This window comes from Euprymna scolopes, chromosome 29 (genome assembly GCF_053919585.1).
Source record: "Euprymna scolopes isolate OS-2025 chromosome 29, ASM5391958v1, whole genome shotgun sequence".
Taxonomy (NCBI): Eukaryota; Metazoa; Mollusca; class Cephalopoda; order Sepiida; family Sepiolidae; genus Euprymna; species Euprymna scolopes.
Window position 1 is genome coordinate 97,015,626 of NC_136510.1, and position 25,153 is coordinate 97,040,778.

Here is a 25,153-nt window from a genome sequence, read left to right on the forward strand (position 1 = left end):
ATGTATGCAGAACAGGAGACTTTGTTGGTTTAGCCACATTAATAGGTTAGATAAAAATTTTGGGGTTAGTTGATGTAGTTGATATGGCAGGGGAATGTCAATTAAAACATGGAAGAAATTGATAAGCATGTCTTTGAGAAAAAGAGAGATAAATAAAGGTTAGTTTAAAAGCCATCCAATAGATGCCAGTGTGTAAAACAGACTTTAAACCAAATATTATCATCATCATCATTATTATTATTATTATTATTATTATTATTTGCAAGGTATGTTTGTGTGATTGCAGGGGAGTTGACTGATTAGAATTGATCTAACCTCTAAAAAATAGGTTTGTATGTCCAGCTAAAACTAAAAACGACAAAACAAATACTGACAAAGTTGGTATTTTTTTGATCAGCATTGCGCTGGATGAATAATATTTAAAATTTGGAAAAAATTTAAATTTAGTAGTTGATAAAGATTTTGATGAACTTTTAAATTTGATTGATATTTTGTTGAATTATCTTTTATATAAAGGAGAGAAGTCTGTTAGTGTGAATGTATGTATATGTATGTCTCAATAAAACTTTTGAAATCCAAATCAGATAAGAATGATTCGGGTACTGTCTTAAAAGATAGGGACTTGGACGCATAATATATGAAAATTAGAACAAAATATTCCACCGTAGAATCTGATGGGGGTAGAGTCACATAAAATCGGCTCTTTGTAAATGATTTCAACATTTGCATATACGTAAACCGCTTCAGCTTTTGGATACGTTAAATTCATAACTTTGCAATGTCATGATATGACTATCTCCATATCTGAATAGTTTAGAGGGTTGTCTCAGGACTATTAGTTTTTGTGTTCGCATTCGTACCCACTTTATGATGGACGTTTTGTTTTTTATTTTTAACATTTTATTTCGGTAAGCTTTTTTTATTTTTAGTATATTTTATATCCGTAAGTTTTTGCATTTAAACAGAATTAAAAGATTTTTTATTTACTGAAAGTGAATTTGGGATGCTGAAAATGTACGCATTTTTTTTTTTTTTTTTTTTTTTGTCCTTATGCACTTATGGATGTTGTGCATAACTTTTTTCTTTTTACTATGCGCAAAATTTGATTTTAATTTGAAAATACTATTTAAAAATTAGCATGGTACAATAAGTGTATACGCAACAAAGAAATAATTGATATTAAATCGTTTTAATGATTTTATGAATATTTGTTGAAAAGTGAATATACGACACTAAAAAAGTACACAATTTTTTTTTTTTTTTTTTTTTTTATAGATATGTTCAAACACAACTACATCTCTTCCCTTTGTCTTATATGGCCTGGGCAATGCCAGATACCCTTTCTAATCTGTTATATAAAAGGCGTGTGTGTGTGTGTGTGTGTGTGTGTGTGTGTGTGTGTGTGTGTGTGTGTGTGTGTGTGTGCGCGCGCGCGCGCGTCCGTCTGTCCATCCGTCATTGACATATTCTTGATCAGCATCGTCCTGGATGAATAATATCTAAAAATTGTAAAAGAAAATTAATTTTTGATCCTAAACTAGCAGAAATTTCTTCAGAGAGAGGTAGGTTTTCCAAAAAGCATAATGTACTAATTAAAGGGAAATAACTCTTTTACATTCTTTCTGAATATAAGAATGGAAGGTTCACTCCCAAAATTATCAAAAATGTTATACCATCCCAGATAGTTTTATCAATATTTAACAGTAAGTGCCTGATATTTCCCGTGAAAGGGGTATGTATCATTTGAAGCAGTTAAATGAGTCTAACTATAGTTCGAGTAATAATCTGGAAAGTCGGTATACAAAACGAGTGTTCAGGGTCGGAGCTCATATTCCTAGCATATGGCTTGCGTGTCTTTCAATATCTAGTGGCTCTACCTGTCGGTATTTATGGTTCAAATCATTTTATAAAAAGAATATGGCTAGAATATTGGAACTGATGTACAGAGAATAAACTATTGAAAGTAACTTTAAACATCGAAATGAAAGATAGAAAAAAGATGTCAAGAAAAAAAGAGGTAGTAATGACTAGACTAAAAATAGTTCACACTCATGTCACTCACTCACATCTACTAAAAGGAGAAGAGGTACCTATTTGCATAACATGTCTGGATCCCTACACAATACATCATATACTGACAGGCTGTGTGGACTTTGAACAGACCCAAATGAAGCATTACCAGGAGAATCAACTCAGAAAAAATTATTGAATTCCTCAAAGAGATTAAAACATACAAAAAAATATAACAAAAGATTCTACAAAAAAAGAATAAATAAAAAAAAAACCCCAAAAATACCTAACCAACATCTAACACATTACAACCCCCTTAAGTAATCCAATTTACCAAATTTATACTACTAACAATTACTACGATATTGTCTCATTGACTACTGTACACTCATTATCCTTTATCCTCGAGTGGCCTTCGGGCCTTGATAAGCGAGGACTCCTTTGTGGAAAAAAAAAAACAAAAAAAACACTAGCATTTGAAATATTAATTAACGATAGTTGCACTGAAATTTTTTTGGAATATAGATGCGGTCGACAGATACAATAAACTGTAATCAGACATATAAATATCATTTTGAATTGACTCCAAACACCTCAAATCATGCTAGGACGTATCACCACAATGGCATAGAAGAGGAAGAAAAAAAAAAACAAAATAATAAAAAAAAAAGAACTGTCAAATTTCCTGGAGATGAATAGTGTATTATTAGAAAATGGGGGGGGGTCAATTTTATTTTTAATAAATAGCAATATTTAGTAAAAACAATTTCAAATTTGTCTGGTCTTTCTAACTGTTAACTCATAGATTTTCTTAAGATTCTTAACCCGAATACTACCTTTTAATTATTTATTTTTATCTGTACTTCCTTTTGCCGTTTTGTTTTTTCTTCATTGCTATCAGCCTTCATAAATACCCACATATCTGCTTAGCAGCAGTGTTGCAAGCAAACTACATTTCTCTTTTATTCATCAAAAGTAAAAATTAATTATTTCTGTTTTAATTTGTTTTTCATTTTTTATTTCAGGAGGGCCAACGAATGAACCTGTATCTTTGATGTGGGCCTCCCCATCCAGTATTAAAATACTCAAGGGAGATAATCTGAAGATGAAGTGCATTTTTGCTGGAAAGTACGTATTTATGGATCAAGTAAAGATTAGATACCCTATAGCAGAAGACAAAGATTGTCGAACATTTCAAGTGGCACCGGTTGTTCGACCTTGACATTGCCGTTGTGTGTTTGTAAACACGTCGAATAGCAAACATGTTCGAATATTCGTGAGCAAGAATTTTTAAAAATATATTTACGAAACTTAAAGATTTAAAAGAAAAAATATATATTTACAAAACATTTTCTTTAATATTAAATATTTACAAAACTTTTAAGGATAATAAAAAAAAAAAAACAACTTTTTTCTATTTATGCAAAACTTTTTAATTTAAGTAATAAAACAGACGTATTTAAACAAAATATATTAAAATAAATGGGTGCCTTTCTGAGTGCGTTCTTTTTATATATTTACAGAACGTTTTAATAAAACTAATAATAATATGTATAAATAAATGGTAAATTTTTACGAGGTGCCCTGCATATTATAAACACTCCAATCTCCCTATGGTAAGAACAGCTTTCGGAATAAACACCCCCAACCTCAAAAGCCGTTCTTAATATGGGGTGGTTGGGGGTGTTTATACAATGCTGGGGCAGGTCGTAAAATAATACCAGATAAATAAATAAACCGACTTTATAACTAAGAATCTCGGATAATGTCAATTAAAAAATACATAATTTTAAAAAAAATAAAATAAAATAAAATTATTATAACCAAACTTTTTAATGGCAGAAACAAATATAAAATAACTTACTTGTTCGGATTTTTGCGACCAAGATTAATTTTTATGTACAGTGTTTTTTTTTTTTTTTAAAATCTTTCTTTGTGCGTTTTTTCAAGTCAATTCAATATTTATTTAAAGTGGTCAGTGAAGGAGAAATTCTTCTAGACCGAGGCAATTTTTATGCATAATAAAATCACGAGTATAAACAATCGAGATTTAAAAAAATTTTTTTTATTCACATATCTTTTATAACTTTTATTTTTATAAAGATGAAGTGTAGTATCACAAGATACAAATCTTTTTATAATTTTCGTTAAAAAAAAAAACAAAAAAACTTGCTATTTGCTTACTTCTCCATAGATTAAGTACAAGTAAGTTTAGCGTCCAAAATTTTCAGTTTCTAATATTTTGTAATTAATATAGTTCATTCTTTTTATTTTGTTTATTTTTATTATTATTATTATTATTATTATTATTATTATTAGTTTTATTAAAGTTCTGTAAATATATTTTTAAAAAAACTCATTCGAAAGACACCCATGTATTAAAAAATTTTTTTTTTTAAATTTACGTTCGTTTTGTTACTTACACAAAAAGTTTTGTGTAAATAGAAAATTTTTTTTTTTTTAATCCTTAAAAGTTTTGTAAATATGTAATATTAAAAGAAAATGTTTTGTAAATATATAGTTTTTCTTTTAAATCTTAAAAAGTTTTGTAAATATATTTTTTTCAAAAATCATGCTCGCGAACATTCGACCGTGTTTGCCATTTGACGTGTTTACAAACAACCAACGGCAATGCCAAGGTCGAACAACCGGTGCCACTTGAAATGTTCGACAATCTTTGTCTTCTGCTACGGGGTACCTAATCTTTACTTGATCCGTATTTATTTATTGTATTGTCTTTAAGAACGTAGACATTTTGATAGAGATTGTTTAAAAAAACTGAATGAAAACAACAATATTATTTAATGTTCAGAAGATAATATCATCATGTGAGAACAAGACTAGAAAAGTTAGAAAAGTTAAAAAAGTAAAATGACAGCAACATTGTTGTTGTTGTTGTTGTTGTTGTTGTTGTTGTATTCACTCACTAGGAGTTTTCATGCGGGCAATCATTGTAATTTTTAATTGGTTTATACGCGTGTCATATTGGTACAGTGGTAACGTCACCAGCTTTGAATGCTACAGTTTCAGTTAGAATTCCAGCTGATGGCACCCAAAAAGAGCAAACAGTTAAAAAACACTTTGAAAAAGAGTTAAAAACATATTTAATCTGAAAAGGAAACACTTGATAAGTGGATAGTCCTTAATCTGCGGAGTTTCAAAGAAATACTTTTCTTCTCATCAGAGGGTAGGAATTAGCAAAATGCGGGATCGGATTTTGCATACAAAAGTATTTGATGAAACTACAAGTAAGTCAAAGATCTTACTTGATAACAAAAAGTGAAGCAGAGGGAATATGGTATATATATATATATATATAAAAATACGTTTTTTTTATATATATAAATAAAAAGGAACAAACCGAGTTATGTGCTCATCAGCATTTCGTCTTTATTTCGATGATGAATGAGATTAAGAAACAAAAACACCAGTACAAATATTTGAAAATGTTTCATGTGCAAAGTGTGATGCTATTCTATTTCAGAAACGGAAAAAGACGTTGGAAATTCAAAAAAGGAGTGCAGCTTGCGTTGTTAAAGAGAGGGAGATTTTTAATAACGTCTTATAGCTGTTAATGTTTTTAAAAGATATGAACACAGTTAATATTCCTTCTGAAAAAAATATGTCCATTAAAATTCAAATATAGGTGTGTAACAGAAATGAAATGAGTGTGTTTTTGTTATGTAATTATTGATTGAGATTATATGTATTAATTATTATGGGGGGGTGATTCTATTGTGTGAGAAGGTTAACCTGTGTCTACAATTAAATTATGTTCTTTACTTATTAATGGCGCTACATTATAGAAACCGGCATGTTGTTTAATTGTACTTGAATTTGTGATAAGCGCTGATTCAAGAAGTCTCCGGTTTATTTGAAATAAATTTAATTATTTTTGCTGGTTTAAAGTCAAAGGTGTGATTATGTTGCAATGAATGAGAGAATAATGCACTTAGAGAATTGTTATTTTTTATATCTCTTTTATGTTCATTGAGCCGTTTTGATAACTTACGTTGGGTTTCATCAAAGTATCTACAATGGCAATTTTGACAAGGAATAGTGTATATGTTTTAGCTTAAACAGGATGTAACACTTTCATGAATTGAATAACAAAATTCACTTAATTTTCAATTTTTTTTTTTATGATAGCCCGACACCAAATGTAACTTGGAAGCGATTGAATGGTAAGATTCCAGCCAAACGGACCGCTTACGAAGACGATGGATTGGAGTTAATCATCAAACGAGTACATTATGATGATGCTGGCGAATACGAGTGCATGGGGAAAAATATAATTCTTGAAGAGGTGCAGACTCACAGATTTTCAGTCGTTGTTGAATGTAAGTATGCGAAACGAGATATGTAGGCTTATTAAAAGAAAGTCAGGTGCTTGTTTGTTATGATAGCAAAAATCAAAATATTGAATTTCAAGTAAAATCAATCGTATCTACTTAATTGTCATATCGCAGTTATGAAAATATCCAAAAATTATGAAAAACGATGAAGTAGAAAATTAATTATTAATGGAAACAATTTTTGAAGACAATTAGCAAAAATTGAGTTTTTACTAAATTGGCCTAAGATTTTCAAAGTTTTCAGAAAATAATTACCTCCCTTTTCAGGATTCAAAAGTCTCGAATTTCTTTTTTAGCAAAACTCAGTTTTCATTGTCTTCAAAAACTATTTTCATTATTAATTAATTTTCTAGTTTATCGCTTTTGTAAGTTTTGGATATGTTCATTACTGTGACAATACAATTAAGTAGATATTATTGGTTTTACTTGAAATTCAAGTTTTTAAAGTTTTCTCACGTAGCAAAGAAGCACCGAATTATTAGGATTTAGATATACACGACTGATGCATCACTTTTAACCCTCAACTGTGGAAACTTACATGATTGAAGGTCTTGATTTCAAATTTTCAAAATATTTTTTTTTTATATACTCACATTCACCCCTAACAAGACATATTGCCACTTGGACGTAAGGGCTGCTATTTGGGGCCATACCTAAGAAAAAATTATCAAGATGTTAGTTTACATTACATTTAAATTTCTGCATATCAGTACAGCCAGGAAAGCAAGTAGCAGGAAGGAAATTCCAAAATCTAGCTGTTCGAGGGAAGAAACTATTATAATAGAAAGCTTTCTGGAATTTAGAGACCTCAACAGTGAAGAGGCGAGATTTTGTTGCTAAACGAGTTTGTCGGGGATATGTACGTCGAGGGGGCACAAGTGTAACAAGTTCATCCGAGCACATTCCATTAAAATACTTGTAAAGCAGACACAGAGATGCAACATTGCGGCGATGGGACAGGGGTTGGAGCTTAGTTGACTAAGTGGAAAGTGGGATATATTAGATTGAAAACTCTTTCTTGGAGCATATCCAAGAATCTTCTGTGGAATTAAAGAATTAGGAAATACATATTTTATGTAATTGATCTATGTTTTGATAAATCTTATTGCAATCACAAGCTAAACAAATTTTCATTGACTCTCGAGAGCCTTTTTATTAGAAACTAGCTGTACCCGGCCACACGTTGCTGTGGCTCAGTTTGTTCTAATAGAAATACAATAAATAAGAAATAAAAATGTACTAACCACATTGTATCAATGTGCCATAGTCATTTTCTGTGCATACAACATGTATTAGAATTGACAGAAAGTGGAACAAATTTAAAGGCAAATTTAGGTAAATACAATACACACATTTAAGTTAATAATAATACAGTCCAGTTCAGCAATAATATGCAATTAAAAACATTATTACACAGTCACAAAAGTACGCATTGTGTATAGTGTATGCATTAAAAAAAAATACATACTGTATTGCAAATAACTTTAAAAAATTATTCATGAAATCTCCACATGTAGCATGAAAACCACCAGATCTAGTATAAAAACCACTAATGTAGCATTAGATCATTATAGATTAGTGGTTTTTATGCTAGATCTGGTGGTTTTCATGCAAATGCATGTGGTTTTTATGCTAGATCTGGTGGTTTTCATGCTACATCTGGAGATTTCATCTGGAATAATTTAGTATGTATTTTTTTCATCTGGAATAATTTAGTATGTATTTAATAATAGTATGTATTTTTTTTTAATGCATCAGATGCATTAAAAAATACATACTATTGCAAATAACAGAAAAAAAATTATTCCAGATGAAATCTCCAGATGTAGCATGAAAACCACCAGATCTAGCATAAAAACCACATGCATTTGCAATCAGATCTAGTATCTAGCATAAAAACCCACTAAATTTCCAGATCTAGCATAAACCACTAAATCCAGTAGCATGAAAACCACTAAATCTCCAGATCTAGCATAAAAACCACTAATCAGTAGCATAAAAATAGCATAAATACCACTCAGATGTAGCATGAAAACCACTAAATCTCCAGATCTGGCATTAAAACTGCTAAATTGGCAACTGATTACCAAGCATTTCTTTTTATAATGCTATGACACCAACCCGGTATACTGTCAGCTAGTGTGAGAGGATTAATATACAAGGGCCGCAAATGGGGAACGACAAACAGATGTGGATATACTGCTTTGTTTATTTATTTGTATTATTTTTTTTATTCAATCAGATAAAAGCATTTTTGATTTTTTGAGATGAGGATTGGTTAATCATATTATTTGGATTTTTGAACCTGTGGGGAAGTGGTTAGAGTACAGTATAGTATAATTCAATAATAATAAACAATTAAAAACATTAATACATTGTCACAAAAATATGCACTGTACATACAGTGTATGCATTTAAAAAAAAAATATGTACAGTAATTGCAATAAGAATTGAAAAAAATTGTACTCTAAACGATATAGCATGAAAATCGCTAAATCGCCAACACTGTTTACTGAGCATTCGTTTTTATGACGTTACTAGCCTGGGTGTTTGGAGGTGTGTGTTGAGCAAAAAAAAAAAAAAAAAAGAAATGGTAGTAGGCAGGCAGGCACGCAGGTTTGAACCTGTACCGCAAAGGAGGAAAAGAACGTGAAAAAAGAAACCAATCGCCAAACCGGAAGTGACGAATGTTTAAATTAAGGCTAGTCAATCAAAAAGAGAGGATAACTTTTGAAAATAAGGGCGAAAAAAGTGACCCTGTCCCTGTAGAAAAGTGCCCAGTTGAGGATGAAGGAATTAATGTTTTCAGCCAATTTTTCGATATTTAACGTCCGAAGGGTCGAGATTCAAAATGATACCAATCTTGTGAAAATCCGTTGCCTCTGTCAAAGTTTTAGGCAGACATACAAATATACATACATACATACATACATACATACATGCATGCATTTAAACAGACAAGTGAGGTTTATATTATAGATGACACTAACCACGTATACTGGGTTAATGTAATAGGTTTAAGAACCTAACTCGTGAATATGCAAGGCAGCAAACAGATGAGGGTGTATTGTATTGACACAATCATGTTTATTACTATTATAAAGAAAATGTTTATTTGTATGCATTATTTTTTTGTTTAATCAGATAAAAACGTTTCTGAATTTTTGAGATGAGGATTTGTTAATTGGATTTTTTGAACCTCGTGGAGGAGTGGTTAGCATACATGGAAAAATTCAGTTGTCAAATTGACCTTCTTCTCAAGGTTGAAGGTTCAATCCTCACTGTGGGTGACTAAAAATACATTTGCGAATTACTTAGGACCTCTATCCAGTCATGGCTGACGGAACGAGAGCATGCTACCTCTGTGAATTAAATAAAGTATTCCGTTTGAAATTGCATGCAGATTTTTGAGTTTGATAGAAAGATTCCTGAGTTCAATAAGATACATGTGAAGAAGGTCGGAAGTTACACTGGTCAAAACGTTGTGAGAAAACACTCAAGATGAGAACAGTCTGAAAAATCCAAATAATACAAGATAAAAACATGTTTTTTATTTTTTTTGCTGTTTATAATGGTAATTTATAGAAGACATTTTTTTTTTTTGACTTGAATTCCATTGTTTAGCTGATATTTAATTGTGTTTATTTTTATTTTTTTGTTCTGTGTAGCCCGTCCATACTGGGACAAAGAGCCAGTAGATCAAACGAAAGGAGTTGAAGAAAATGTGACATTCTCATGCAAGGCTCACGGAAGACCAGCACCAAAAGTTAGTTGGTTCATCAATGGTAAACCTTTTTTAGGTCAGTGATTTATTTTCTATTTATTTGATAACTTTTTTATTACGTTGTCCAGTCAGATCTACGGTGTTCACCACTGGTCCCGGGACTAACTGCCCATCATTATCTTGGCCACTGCGCATTGTCCGGCATGATCTGCATTGATCTGGGATGCTGTGTGTTGACACACCGGTTCTCACTAGATCACTGAAGTTAAACAACATTGAAACTGGTCAGTACCAGATAGATGACCATTTTGGGAATACCAGGCACTGTATGTAGGTAGATATTGACACCTCTCTGCAAGAGCTGCAAACCCTCAGGTTGTCATCTTCTCTAACGGAGATATACATGCGACTGGGGACTGCTTGTGAATCTCATACTCCCATGAAACTTTCTTCTTTCGAGGAAACTGGTTAAACCCACCTTAGGGTTAATGCCACAGTTTCATTTTAATTTCAATAAGATCATGTGATTTTTTACTATTTCCTATTGTTACCCAAGATATTGATTTATTTTTTTATCTCAGTAGATCCCTTTTCGAGTTGGTGAGAAGTAATAAAAAAAGGAGATAGGAAAGCTGTACAACAAATAATCATGTCATTTGCCACAGAAAACAAAGCTATATAAAAGGAGGACAAAGTTTGGTATAAAAAAATAAGGAGGCAGAGCCAGAGAGAGCATAGTTCTATTCTATAAAAAGAACAGAAGACGGCTGTCCTTGTAAAAAGGGGCAGCTGATATAAACTCATGCTGACCAATTTAGAATCAGGGTCGAGTCTGAAGATTTCAGATTATTAAAGCATCATTCACATTTTTTTAAAAATATTCTCATCCATGTTGACCCGAGGATGACCAACAGAAAGGGGGTCATTTTCCATCATAATAAATGATTGTCCTCAGATTTCCTAGGAGAATTTAATTGGGAAATCTTGTCTCATCCTGCATATTTTCCTGACCCAACTCCCTCAGATTGTCACTTATTTCGAAGATTCCAAAACCATTTAGATGGTCTTCGGTTAACGTCACAAGAGGGGATTAACCATTAGTGAGATTCATATTTCACATGAAAACCTAAAGGATTCTATAAGCGAGGCATTTCTAAGCTCGTTGATAGATAGAGTCCAGTTATAGAAAGCAAAAGTTGTTATTGTTATCAGTAAAGATTTTCAAAAACATACAGCCTTTCATTTTTAAAATGAAATTTTAAATTGGCAAAACTTTTGCACTGACCAATCAGATTCTGTCAAATATTTCATCCAATAGTTACCAATAATGCTTTCTTAATTATTTCTGTTCCACCATTCTTTCTGAATTCAACTAATTCTTGTTAGAAATCTTCCTTGTTATTATTGCGTTTCTTTAATCTTTTTTATTAGCAAAAAAAAGAAGAAAAAAAATTTTGTTGATTAATAGATAGATCTTCTTTTTTCAAATCTGGCTTGACAATAACTTTCCAGATTGAGGGGAAAATATTTTAGGATAGTAGAAAGTGGACCTTCGGTTTACTTCCAACAGTCTTGTAACTCTCACTTCCCTTGTTTTGTCCTTTACATAAACAATGTTTCTGACAAAGGAAGAAGAATTGCTGTTTCCTGCCTCTGAATCAATGCATCAAACACTTATAGTTGACTAGTTTTTTACCCTAAGTAATACTTTTTTAAAATTCTTTGCATCAAGTGGCTTCATGCCTAGTCTGGTGTGATTTTCATTAAAAAAAAATAATAAAAAAAATAAAAGAACTGTCTTTCTTTTTAATCAGCCAAATATATACATTTGAATCCACTTTTCACAGGGTTGATGTGCTACTAAAAAAAAATCCCAATCGCATGTCATTTTGTTTTTTGTTTTTTTGCAGCTGATGGTTCGGCAGAATTCAAAGATAATACTTTAACTTATTATAACTTAAGTAAAAAGGACAGCAAAGTCATCCAATGTAATGCATCGAATGCAAATGGTCATATTTGGGCAGATTTCTACTTAAATGTTCTCGGTAAGTCAATCCATTAACATCTCGTCCATCTACTCTTTCAATATATATATATATATATATATATATATATATATATATATATATATATATATATTTTATGTTGAAATGTGTTTGTTTTTTGTTTTTTTTTTCAATAATATTTCCCCTTTTATTTATACCAATCCTTTAATTTATGAAGCTTAACGTAATTACAGAGCATATTCATTGATTGATATAATTAAATCAATGATTTTGCTCTACGGAACAGGTGCTGTCCAGAATTATGCATGTCAATGTACTTAAAGGAAAAATTGTAAGGTGGGCAACATCTTAAAATTTGAAATATAGACCTTTGGTTTTCAAGAAAATTTAAATAATTTTTGGAGTGCTTGTGCAGTATAATAAGGATTTTAAATAAATGCATTTTATGTAAAAACACTATTATGTACTTACATGTGATGTCAAAATTAATAAAAATACCAAAAATTACAAAAATGATCAAGTAGAAAAATTGTTACAACTTGGGTGCCATCAGCTAGAATCGAAACCAAGACATACAACTCTCCATCCTCATTCCTCAGCCTCTGAGTTACACCCATACGTGTGTTATATATATATATATAGGGTGTCCGTAAAGTTACTATACAATCTTACAAAGTACTATACAGACACCCTGTAATATATTAACAGTACAATAAATTTGCGCTCTTCAAAAGTTAGCTTGCGTGGCATGCTTGATTAAATAAACCTGTAAAAAAAATAAATATTAACTATTATAACAAATACAATAAACAATAAGGCTGTATAGTAACTTTACGGACACCCTGTATATATATATATATAAATTCACCTGTTATCCCTTTCTTAAAAGATGGAATCAACCGATCGGTGAAGACAAGATGCAAGCAAGGAAGGCTTACATTATAATTATATAAATTTTATTTTAAATCTATTTTAAGTTATTTTATGGTTTCAACATGATCATTACTTTGCACATGGTTCAGCATTTTTAGTTGATTATATATTTACTGATTTCACAAAAATATAAATTTTTTTACTAAAAATATTTGTTTTTCTAATTGAAATTTATATGAAAACAGTTCTTTAACTTGTTAAAAACACGCAAAAGTTATAGCCCGTTGACTTAGAATGAGTGCTTTATGCCAAATTGATAGTTGAATATGGTTAAATTTGTGCTAATTTTTGCATTAAATACTAACCCCTATTAATCCATAACTATACATTGAATGGATACCATAGTGCTTAGTTTGCTGCACCTTATTATAACAAAGGTCCATACAAAATTTCAGCCAGATTGGGCCAGTATTTTCCAAGAAAAAGTGGAACGGACAGACAGACAGACAGACAGACAAAGAAAAATATAGATTTGAAGCTCAGATATTACCAAAACACACCACACGCTTCTAATTTATGTACAATTTTTTCCTGGAGACCCCCCCCCCTCCCCAGTATAGTTTCACATAATTATTTCTTTTAACATCAATACAAAATATACTTCATTTTCTTTTTTTCAAATTATCACTTTTATCTATGTGTAATGTTGGTTTCTATTTTTTTATCAAATATACAACCTACAGATTGAAAGCACTGTAGCAAACAAAATTGCAAGGAACACAAGCAGGTGTGAATTCTAACAACTGGAGATTTTGAATACACTTCCTTCCTGTCTTGTCCAATCAGAAGTCAGATCTCAGTCACATGACTGAGTTTATAAAAGGTTAAACCGGCAACGCACTCTCTCTCTTTCATACCAAATCTTATACTGACAACAACTCCACGTGGAATGGACCTGTCCCAAACTTCTTTCTTGGGACTCAACAAAACTCACCCGATCTTCAAGGCGAGAGGATTGGCTAAGAGAGAGAAACAAGCCACCAGTAAAGACAGATACTCTCTCTCTCTCTCTCTCTCTCTCTCTCTCTCTCTCTCTTCCCTCGTTTACCAGCATTGTTGATTTCACCTGAAATAACTGCCAATTGACACCATGAGGGAACGGACAAAAGTTTACGAAGGAACCGACAGAAGTCCACAAAATAACCAAACGAAATCCACAAGAGAACCTCATGCTTAACTCCATACAGCCGAACATTCTAACCTGTTATTGGTCCGAATAAATTTTTCCGTTGTTTCGTTTATAAACGAGGTTTTTTTTTTTTTATTTAATGCTTTGTGTTTAACAATTACTAACTTAATTAGAGGATGCCTACAAGCATTCCCTAAAGCGTTCACTAATTCACATGTATTATTTCTTTTGTTAGTCATTCCTCCGTACTTCAACGAGGAAGTTCCCAAATTTACCAAAGTTGCTATGGATTCGGTCGTTACGTTGATATGCAATGCGGATGGAAAACCAACACCAGTTATCTCTTGGTTCCGCGGAAATCAGCTGATTAAAAGTAAGAGACATGAAATATTGCCGTCAGGAAGTTTGAGGATATCCGTAAGTAAACTTTTTATTCATTCATTCAAATGGTGTCTTGCCTGGTACAGGCATTGATGGCTATGACTCCCCATCTATCTTTTTCCCTCGACGCCTTCATGAATTCATTGCTGCTCATCATTAAAAACCTTTTTACAAGTTTTAAATGTACAACAGGGTGCATATTGGTTGGTTGGTTGTTTCTGTTTTACGGCATATCAACCCTTTTCAGGTTATTTAATGCCGAATCCGGTGATTTTGAAGAAAATTCTTTTAATAGAATATATTTATTTTTTGCAAGTCAGTTTCTAAGTAACCCATAGTTGAGACCCTAACAGGTACTACCACTCTGGGTCAGAGTGAACCTGGGAGCAATGTCAATTAAAGGGTGGCTCCACACTCCCAAGAGCCCGCAAGCTGGGGCCTCACCATTGGATATAGTTTAAGGTCATATCCAGGACCCCCATTGAGGGACTTTTACCCTCTGTAGGGGGGCAGTCGGCATATTCTAATGCCCCACCGACAGAGCCGCAGGGTGCATATACTTTTAGAGTTAATGTGTAGCAGTTATGAATAAAATAAAGATTTATTTTCTCTCGTGAATCAATGTCCTTGCTAGGTGATTTGGCCATAGACTGACCAATCAGCTTGCAGAGTGCATTGGTTCCTTCAATCTCCTATGGAACTTCTTTAGCCTCCTTTTTAGGAATCACGGTCAGTGAGGAAAAAGAACACAGAAAGACATTCCCTCTCTTTCTCTCTCTCTCTCTCTCATATATATATATATATATATATATATATATATATAGATTATACAGCCAGGTTTTGTGGACACCTGTAGATTATGTAGCCAGACTTTGTGGGTACCCTGTAGATTATGCAGCTAGACTTTGTGGACACCCTGTGTATATATATATATATATATATATATATATATATATATATATATATATAGTAAAAGATGGTCACACTTTTTGAAGGCACTTTTTAAAAGTAAAATTTAATTGAGAAATTTTTTGAAAACTTTAAAGTGTCGAACACAATGATAAAATCATTGTTTATTGTTTTTTTTGTTTTTTTTTTTTCTTGTAAGTCCTATATTTCGCTAATACATAGCTTCATCAGGGTCGAAAGTCCGGTTTGTGAATTTCTTTTTCTTCATTTTGGTGTTATGGCGAAGAGACGAGAATTTACGTGTTAGTCCGGTGGTTTCAAGTGTGTAGTGCTCCAGTTTCGAGTGGGATTTAAAGTAAATTCCGCTCAAAACTGGAGCACTACACACTTAAAGCTACCGGACTAACACGTAAATTCTCGTCTCTTCGCCATAACACCAAAATGAAGAAAAAGAAATTCACGAACCAGACTTTTGACCCTGATGAGGCTATGTATTAACGAAATATAGGACTTACAAAAAAAAAAAAAAAAAAAGCAATAAACAATGATTTTATCATTGTGTTCGACACTTCAAAGTTTTAAAAAAATTTCTGAATTAAATTTTATGTACATATATAGTAATTTAGTAATTTATAAAATATATATGGCGATTAAGCTACACTGAATATTCGGCGTTTCATCCACTATAGGATTCGTCAGGCTTATGCGCGAATTCTGTGGTTGTTTATCATTTTTATATGGTCCTTTTCTATTGAGGATTTAGTTAGCCAATCAGCTTTCTAATATCCACCGAGCCCCTTCCTATCAGCCAATGGGCATGCATTTTATCGGACAAAGGATCTGTTTTAAAACTAGGTTAATGTTTTTTTTATTGTTTATATATAAATATACATATGCGTACATACATATATGCACATATATATACATATATATATACATACATATATATATATACATACATATATGTGTGATCGTTTATGTATATTCATGTTTATTTAATTTATTTATTTGTTTATTTTCTATTGTTTTTGTTAGTTTTAAAATTATTTTGTATCGCTATCCTAGAGTAAATTTTATTTTGTGAACACAGTTATTTGATATTTCTCTTCTGCAGTTTAATAGATGTTGGGGTTCTTTAAAGTACAGGATAGCAAATTTTTCATGAAGGCATAATCTACATGGGTCGTCTAGATGCCTACACGTGATAGCTTGTCTTATTATTTTTCATTCGACTACCGGCGAATATCCGCTCTCTTTGAGTTCCCAGTATTTATTCGCTAGTGTTGTTTTTATACAGTGTTTTTTATTGTTGAATGTACTTTTGTGGTCATAGTATCGGATTTTGAAATCTAAAGAAGTCATGCCTATGTAATATTTCTTGTATATGTACACATATATATATCTATATATAAACTAACAATAAAAAAAAAGAAAAGAAAACACTAACCTAGTTTTAAAACAGACCCTTTGTCTGATAAAATGCATGCCCATTGGCTGATAGGAAGGGGTGCGGTGGATACTAGAAAGCTGATTGGCTAACTAAATCCTCAATAGAAAAGGACCATATAAAAACAATAAACAACCACAGAATTCGCGCATAAGCCTGAGGAATCCTAGAGTGGATGAAACGCCGAATATTCAGTGTAGCTTAATCGCCATATATATTTTATAAATTACTAACTAGCTCTACCTACGTATTGAGCACTTTGAAGTAAATACTTAAAGTTTACGCATAAATCTATACTTTCGTATATTAATTTTATGTGAGTAAATGAAGTAGTTATATATATATATATATATATATATATATATATATATATATAGTCAGGTCATGTCATATGCTACTGGTACCATGTAACCCAGTACTACCTGCCCCATGGTCGGGTCACCGGCGACTAAACTGGTTCCCCCACCAGACTTGTTTGGTGAGGAGGGCGGCTAGTCTCCCTGAAGGATTAAAAACAAGACATTTCAAAGGGCGAATGAACCCTTTTTCGTGATCAACAGCCAACTAGCACTGTGTGTGTTTGTGTGTATGTATGTATGTATGTGTGTGCTGGAGTGGAGAGGGCTCCCGTAAGCCGTGGTGAAGACAACCTTTCTAGGAGAAGCAAATCTCTGATTTGAAAAACCATAAAGCGGGAGACCAGTACCCGAATTAAGCTGGTTTGCAATTTAACTTGTTGCTGACTATCTTGCTCTTGCTTGTTGCTGGATCTCAACATTTTGAACTGAGAGAGAGACTTAGCTGTCGTACAAAGCTAAGTCTCTGTAACATCATCTGTGTATAGATACTCCCTCAGGCATTAGTCTATAAAAATGGTCCTGTAGTGATGGAAGTCATTTTTGGCTTCATGGACTTTAAGTGCCTGAGGAAGTGGCACTTCTCTTACAAGACGTTGCAATCATCATATATATATATATATATATATATATATATATATATATATATATATAATTATTTTTTTTTTTTTACTATAATAATTAAATACTTACAGACACTAGTGTTTCATCCTTTTAGGAATCTTCAGTGCAGGGTGTCACGATTAACACCAGCAGAACGATTCGAACCCTGCAACACGAGACATCTCTGGCTCGATTAGCGAAGACCGTATCAATTCGGCTACCATTAACCGCGTAAAACAATGTTGAATTTCAATTTTAATTTTAAATGTTCATTTACGTCAATCAGACAGTGGTCTAATCGTTATATGATGATCTATGCATAAGAGCTAAATTGACCGACTTTAATTCAACTGAAACTGCTCAACGATAAGAAACGAATTTCTTTATATATATATATATATATATATATATAATCTTCTGTCCACTAGACACTCCAGCATTAATTATTTTTGTCTAAATCTAACTGCTGGCTGACTTTTGACCTGTCCAACTCCAGATAGAGCAGATATGTTATAATATAATTTTATTCTTAATAAGTCATTAGTTGAATCAAATTGTATTCCATACTCTAGACAAAAAATGTGTGTAATTACTAAGGGATACAGAGATGACTGGAGAGAAGAGAAGAGATAGAAATTTTCATATAAAGATGTTACACACACTTTCACTTTTGTATGCCTCTGAGCAACACTGTGTAGCGTTGCTAGTGTTTGTCTACATTTAACTGCTGGCCGACCTTCGATTCTTCCTTTTCCTCACTCGGACACCGTCCAAATTTTTGCCACTGAAATCTTTTCATGATTGTTTTAAAAGAGGTTTTGTTTTTCCTTACGAGCTATGTTTCGTTTACTACGAGGTGTATCTCGCATCTCTAAAAAGGTTACTTTTAATTAATTCTGTAAAGGATACTTGTACTTTGCATAGACAAAAAAATAACAAATCTGACTGTGCGACTACAGTCCCAAGCAACCCGAATGCTCCCTTCAAGGTGTAGGGGAAGGTGCCACTCCATTTCCAGGATTACTCCACTTGTTCTTGATTCTCCCTTTATAATGCTGAGCATGTAGCATAGACGAATACGGTATAAAATTGGATTTAACGTCTAAGGAGATGGAAACCTAGAAAGACGAACAAAGAGAAAAATGATGCTTCGATGGGATTTGAATCTTTGCCTTAGTTAAGAGACTGTTTAAACCAATGTTGTTGGTACCTTTGTTTTACAGGTTGTCACTGTGCGAAGGGAGACAACTCTCATTTACTAAAAGATTTGTACGTTTTTTCATCTCATAATTTAGGATGCAATATTTTTTATTAAATCAAGACATTAAAAAAAGAAATTGCGACAATTTTTTTGTTTTTAATGTAACAAACTTGATAACATTAATAATACAAAATGTAGTCTTTATGCGACTATTAAGAGAATCGTTTCTGTTTTCATATCATAATTTACGACGCTAAAACCAACGAACCAACAATATTTTCATTAGATGAAAAAAATTTTTAAATAAAGCTGCGGCAACTTTTCTTTTTTTTTTAATTAAAAAGTAAATCTTATGGTAAGGTTTTTAAAAAATAGTCTTCACCCTAAAAAAATATAATTTTGCTTTTTGTTCAGAATGCCCACATATTAAGAAACAAAAATTAAGAAAAATCTGTATGATGTTCACACCCATGACAAAACGAAAATATCACATTCTAAAAATCACGTAAATTGATCAAGTAATTTTATTTTTATAAAGAAAATCATTTTTAAATGATTAATGAGAATTCGTAGGCATTACAACAAAAAAATCTTGCAAGTTTGAATTATTGTTGAGTCCCCTCCCTTTTTCTCTTTTTGGAGATTTTTTTTTCTAAATAGTGGAGTGAGACAGTTGCTCCTCTGATACTCATGAAATTTGCTTTTCTTAGTTAAAACTATCAAATTGTATATAATGTTTATGTTTAATTTTTGTAGGGTGTGCAGCCGACAGATTCTGGAGATTACACTTGTCGGGCGAGAAATCGATTTGGTACCGCTTCTTCTACTGGAGAGTTAGCCGTGCGAAGTAAGTCAGTTGAAAATAAACTTTTAGAATCAACAAATAAATGTGATGAATGTTTTATGAAAATAATTAGGTGATAGCCAACAAACAAAAAGTGTGTGTGTGGTGGGGGTGTGAAATAAATAAATAAATAAATATACAATAAATAAATGTTACTAAAGGCAAGCAAAATTATTCTACTACCTGGATAATTTTTTTTTGTGTGTTTTAACTTATTTTAAAGTGTTTTTTACTTAGAAATAAAGGTCGTGTAAAGCCTGTCGAGTTAGAATGAAAAACAAAATGGTGGTTGGTATTTAGTTCTCTCCCACTGCAAAAACTTAGACACCAGTGTTGGAAAGTGGGATTGAGAAGTCACTCTGACCTACAAAAAGTGCCTGAGCAACCCCATCTGCATTCCCCGGTTAGTGCGCTTCAAGCAGTTAGCAATAAACTAACACCTTCTCAAAGAGAGAAAGCGAAGCCTGGGAAGGTGGACCTCCTAGAACTGCACAGAACTTATCCCCTACTGCGAAATCAACAGGGACCAGATCACTACAGAAATGGTAGATTTTTGGGGGCCAAGAATAAAAATCCCCTGCTGAAGATCAAAATGGTGGTCTTGTTAGCATCATAGTTGAACCTCAATAATCGATCAAAAATTGAAAATTAAAAAAAATACTGATAAAAACACATCCAATAAATGCCACCTATCATGCGAAAATGTAATGTACTACCAGAGTTGTCAATACTCAAGATCAATGGTTCTCAACTGGGATCCATGTGGACCCTCATGGTACATGTATTGTTTCTATGGGTTCAGTTTTCCTCCAAAATAAACTGTTGATATAAGTTCTTTAGTTTTCTTTTCATTCCTGAAAAATAAAATAAGCTATAGGGGTTCACCAAAATGCATTAAAACCATGATTAAAAAAAGGTTGAGAATCATTGATCTAGATCAGGGTTTCTCAAACTTTCTCAAGCAGGCGTCCCCTTGATTTCTGGGATAGACTGCTATCGCCCTCTACCCCATAAACATGTAAGCTTTTTTTCTAAGTGAAAATAACAATCTTATAAACAAAATATATATTTTAAAACAATGATATAGTACATAAGCTTAACTTTGTCGCTTGTAAAGATTTTATTTGAGCTTGATAATAAACCTTAATAATCACATCAAATATTGATTTTTCAAATCGAAAATAATATTAAGTACAAAATTTGCTTTTCCAAAATAATAATTAATTTAATTAACCATTTTTTTGTCTTCACGATTATCCTTTATTTACACATGCGACTTTTTTTTTAAATTGAAAATAACAATATTAAACATAAAATTTGTTTATTTGCCTATTCTGTCTTTCTCTCTCTCTCTCTCTCTATATATATATTATATATATATATATATATATATATATATATATATATATATATATATATTGTGCATTTAGGGAGCATGTTTTCATTCAGTAACCAAGATGGCGGCGTAGTTCAGATCAGTAACCAAGATGGCGGCGAAGAATTAAATGCAGTCCGTGACGTAGCAAATGGCAAACTGATTGAATCCAAAATTCGACGATTTTTATAATAATTTTGCGACGTTTTGATTGGTTGTTTAGCGCAGCCGTTGATTATAAAAATGATTGGCGAATCCATTTGTCTCATACCCCTATTAGAAGTCAAAAACATTTTACACAAGTTTTGTTGAATGGTATGGAGTGTTTTTGCTTAATAAGCTATTTTAGCCATGTTCTTAACATGTTAAAAAACATTTTTTTTACACACGAGACGCTTCACTAGTTCAAGAAATTTGAATATAATTTTAACTGAAACATATAAAAGTATCCAAATTTTAAACGAACAGTAATCAAAAAAAGAAACTGCCTGCGGACGATGAAACTCAGTCGAAAGTACTTGCAAAAAAAACAAAAAAACAACCAAAAGAAAAAACAGATGAAAGAAGATGACGATGGAACTTTCTTGCACAGATTCAATTGAGAAATAAGAACGACTATTCGAAAAATTGAAAAATTACAAAAAAGCTCATTAAGCAAAAACACTCTGTGCTATTCAACAATACTTGTCTGAATATGTGTGTATGTGGTATTTTTTAGTTAATGCAAAAATATCAAAGCACTGCCCTTTGGGAAACATTGATCGAGATAGAACAACCTTATAAAAAGCAGGTGTTTTTAAACACTGCATTCGCATAGGGGGAAACATTTTCACTGTATTTTGTTATACTGTTGTATACTTGAACAATTACTTTGCATTGTTTGGGAATCGGTGCTCAATATCATTGACAGAGCAGGGGTGTGCAATAATACAGTAGTACATATCTACTATTATATTAAAGGAACTTTATGTGAGAGAGAGAGAGAGAGAGAGAGAGTTCCCTATCGACTCCAAAACGGCTGGACGAATTTTTAAAAAATTTCATACGTAGGTACTTGATGTGTTTGGGAGTGTTTTTACATAGGTTTCCTATTGGAATGCATCTGATAAGTATCAATAATCGGAACAACCCAATTAAAGAAAGAAAGTCCGATTTTGACTAAGGTTAACACTTCTATATAATCTAACATCACAAGTACATTTCAGAAACTTTAACACCACACAAGCAGAAAGGTCCAACCCCTAAAATCAACTGTAGATTCTTAAGGCATGTTTGAAATTAATGTTTTTTTTTTTTTAGAGAACAATTGGACCATGATACTTGACTTTTGTATGTTTAACTGTCATTCAAGTGATTACGTAAAAATAATTTTCTAAAATCAAAAGTTGGTTCTTTGATAAGACAGGGACGCGTTTGAAATGAATGTTTCTGTTTAGAAAACAATTCAACCCTGATACTTGGCTTTTGCATTTTAGACTTTAAGCGAAGCTATTATCTATAATATAAAGCTGAATGTGTGTGTGTGTCTGTCACGAATAGGATCCTATATGGTTGACTATTTTAAAAAACTGATTACATATAATGATAGAAGATGTATCGAGACACAGGAATGAGTATGTTTGATCTGGCATAATGATGATTCATTAAAATTGTGGGGTCTGCGTTCGCGCCTGGTCCACAAAGTATGGAAATAAAAAATTAAAAATTAAAAAATATAGATGTACATAAGAATACTTTGATAAGTATGTTTTAACTTAAATAGGGATGGTATAATAAAATTGTGGGGTCTGCATTCGCACCTGGCCTCCATAGAATGGAAATAGGCACAAACTTTAATAAGGACTTTTCATATCTATCTGCGTAAGTATACTTTGATAATTATGTTTCAGTTTGAAGAAATATGGTATAATAAAATTATGGGGTGTTCGTTCGCACCTGACCTCCATAGAATGGAAATATGTCACAAAGTTTAACAAGGCTTTTTAATATAGATCAACAGAATATTGTGATAAGTGTTTCAGTGTGAACCGGTATGGTATAATAAATTATGGGGTTTATCTATTTTATTTTTACTTTCATCATGTTTTGCTTTGGTTTTGATACCCCCAAATTCGAAGCTATCTCTTTACAACCCTTCCTTTTCATAACCTATCATACTTTCATAAATCAGAGCCCAGTTTCTGTAGGCTGTTTTTGAACCCAGTCAACGACGGGTACTTTTGCTAGTTTAAATATAATTTCATAAAATCAACAGAAGTTTCTCTACAGTGCAAGGTATTGTGAACTAAGTCCCTGTGGAGAGGCATGTGAAGCTTCCTTACAGTACACCACCATGGGGAGGGGTTCCAAATTAGAGCAAGCAATCAATCAACTTGATTGAAAAAATGAGCGATCGTTTGGTCACACTCTGCGCCGGCAACCAGATGACTTCATCCATGCTACCATCAGCCCCGCTCCACTTCAGGGTTGGAAGAAACAATGCGATGGTTAACTGAAAACCTGGCTCAGCACTATAAAGGAAGATGCCAATCTGATCCTGTGTTCTCGCCTCTACGGAGTGCACTGCTGGAACCACGTCGGGGGTGGGGGGTCTATTCCAGATGAAGAGAATTCAGTTGGAAGAGCTGGCTCAATCGATCCACGGTGAACACTGACACAACAGCAACAACAATAGAGAGGAATAGGCTGGGCGGATATTAAAAGGGTGTGCAGAAAAATGAGAAAGGGGAAAGAGAGAAAGAAAGAGTGACGAACTGAGAAAGGCAAAAGGAATACAACTTTTGGTATAAAGATGGGGTTTGTTTTACAATGTACATAGGTATGAAAAAAGGGTTAAAAAAACAAATATTTAACAATAAATGTTACCAAAGGCAAGATTAGTTACTCTTCTACCTATCTGGATGAGATTTTAGTGATTTTACTTGCATTAAAACGCTTATTTATTCCGAAAAACAAAGTGTTGAGCATTAAGTGAGAGCAAGAAAAAAATGGCCACGAATTGACATTTACAGCTTTGAAGTAAGTCTTAGTAATGACTGTATAAAAAATAAAATAAAACAAAATATTGTTCACCAAATAAATATTAGCATGACATTTATTGGGTGGGTTTCTAACAGCATTTTTATTTTTATTTTAAGTCATTTTTAAGCTTTAAAATAGTTAGATGTCAATTTGTGATCATTCTTTTTTTTTTTTTTTTGTTCTCATGTAATGCTTGACACTATTTGTTTTTCAAACCGGATAATCGTTTTAAAGTGAGTAAAACCACTAAAAACTTTTCCAGATAGGTAGAAGAGTAACTTATCTTGCCTTTGGTAGCATTTATTTGTTATATATTTGTTTTTTGAACACTTTTACGTACCAATGTATATTGTAAAACAAACTCAAAAGATGTTACACATGTTTTAAGCTCTTCTATTTTGATTTTCATGGCTTTGCTTATTAGAGTAAAATTCTGTAATGTTTTTATGTACCATATTATTGTTGTTATCTGTTATTTGTATATTTTTCTTGATTTCTTTTCAGCAAAAACAAAGATTGTGGAAGGTCCTGACAGTATGGTGGTTACTGTCGGAAAAATTGCTTTGTTCACTTGCCATGCAACCACAGATTCTTTTGAATTCAAATATTTGGAAATCAACTGGTACAAAGATGGGGAACTGATTAATTTAAACAATCCGAATATCAAGAAAGAACCAAACAACAATCTCATGATTTCTAATTTGTCCAACAAAGATTCGGGCAACTACACCTGCGTCGCATCAAATGGTCTGGACAATGATACCAAAAGCGCTGAACTTAAAGTTAAAGGTAATTTTGTCAATCGTCAAGAAAATTTTCTTTCATAAAAAAAGCAGCAAATAGTAAGATTGTGAAAAAA

General features: G+C 32.3%; 1 protein-coding gene across 6 annotated transcripts in view; it reads left to right on the forward strand.

Annotated features, from left to right (window-relative positions):
* Positions 1-25,153, forward strand: part of LOC145252785 (neuroglian-like) — a 362,878-nt gene that overhangs the window by 274,811 nt on the left and 62,914 nt on the right. For all 6 annotated transcript variants that reach the window (XM_080112730.1, XM_080112733.1, XM_080112729.1 and 3 more), the window contains 7 exons: positions 3,036-3,138; positions 6,160-6,350; positions 10,034-10,165; positions 12,000-12,134; positions 14,393-14,574; positions 19,811-19,901; positions 24,799-25,083. In XM_080112730.1, the coding sequence (XP_079968856.1) occupies positions 3,036-3,138; positions 6,160-6,350; positions 10,034-10,165; positions 12,000-12,134; positions 14,393-14,574; positions 19,811-19,901; positions 24,799-25,083 (1,119 nt within the window). The remainder of the gene's footprint in view (positions 1-3,035; positions 3,139-6,159; positions 6,351-10,033; positions 10,166-11,999; positions 12,135-14,392; positions 14,575-19,810; positions 19,902-24,798; positions 25,084-25,153) is intronic.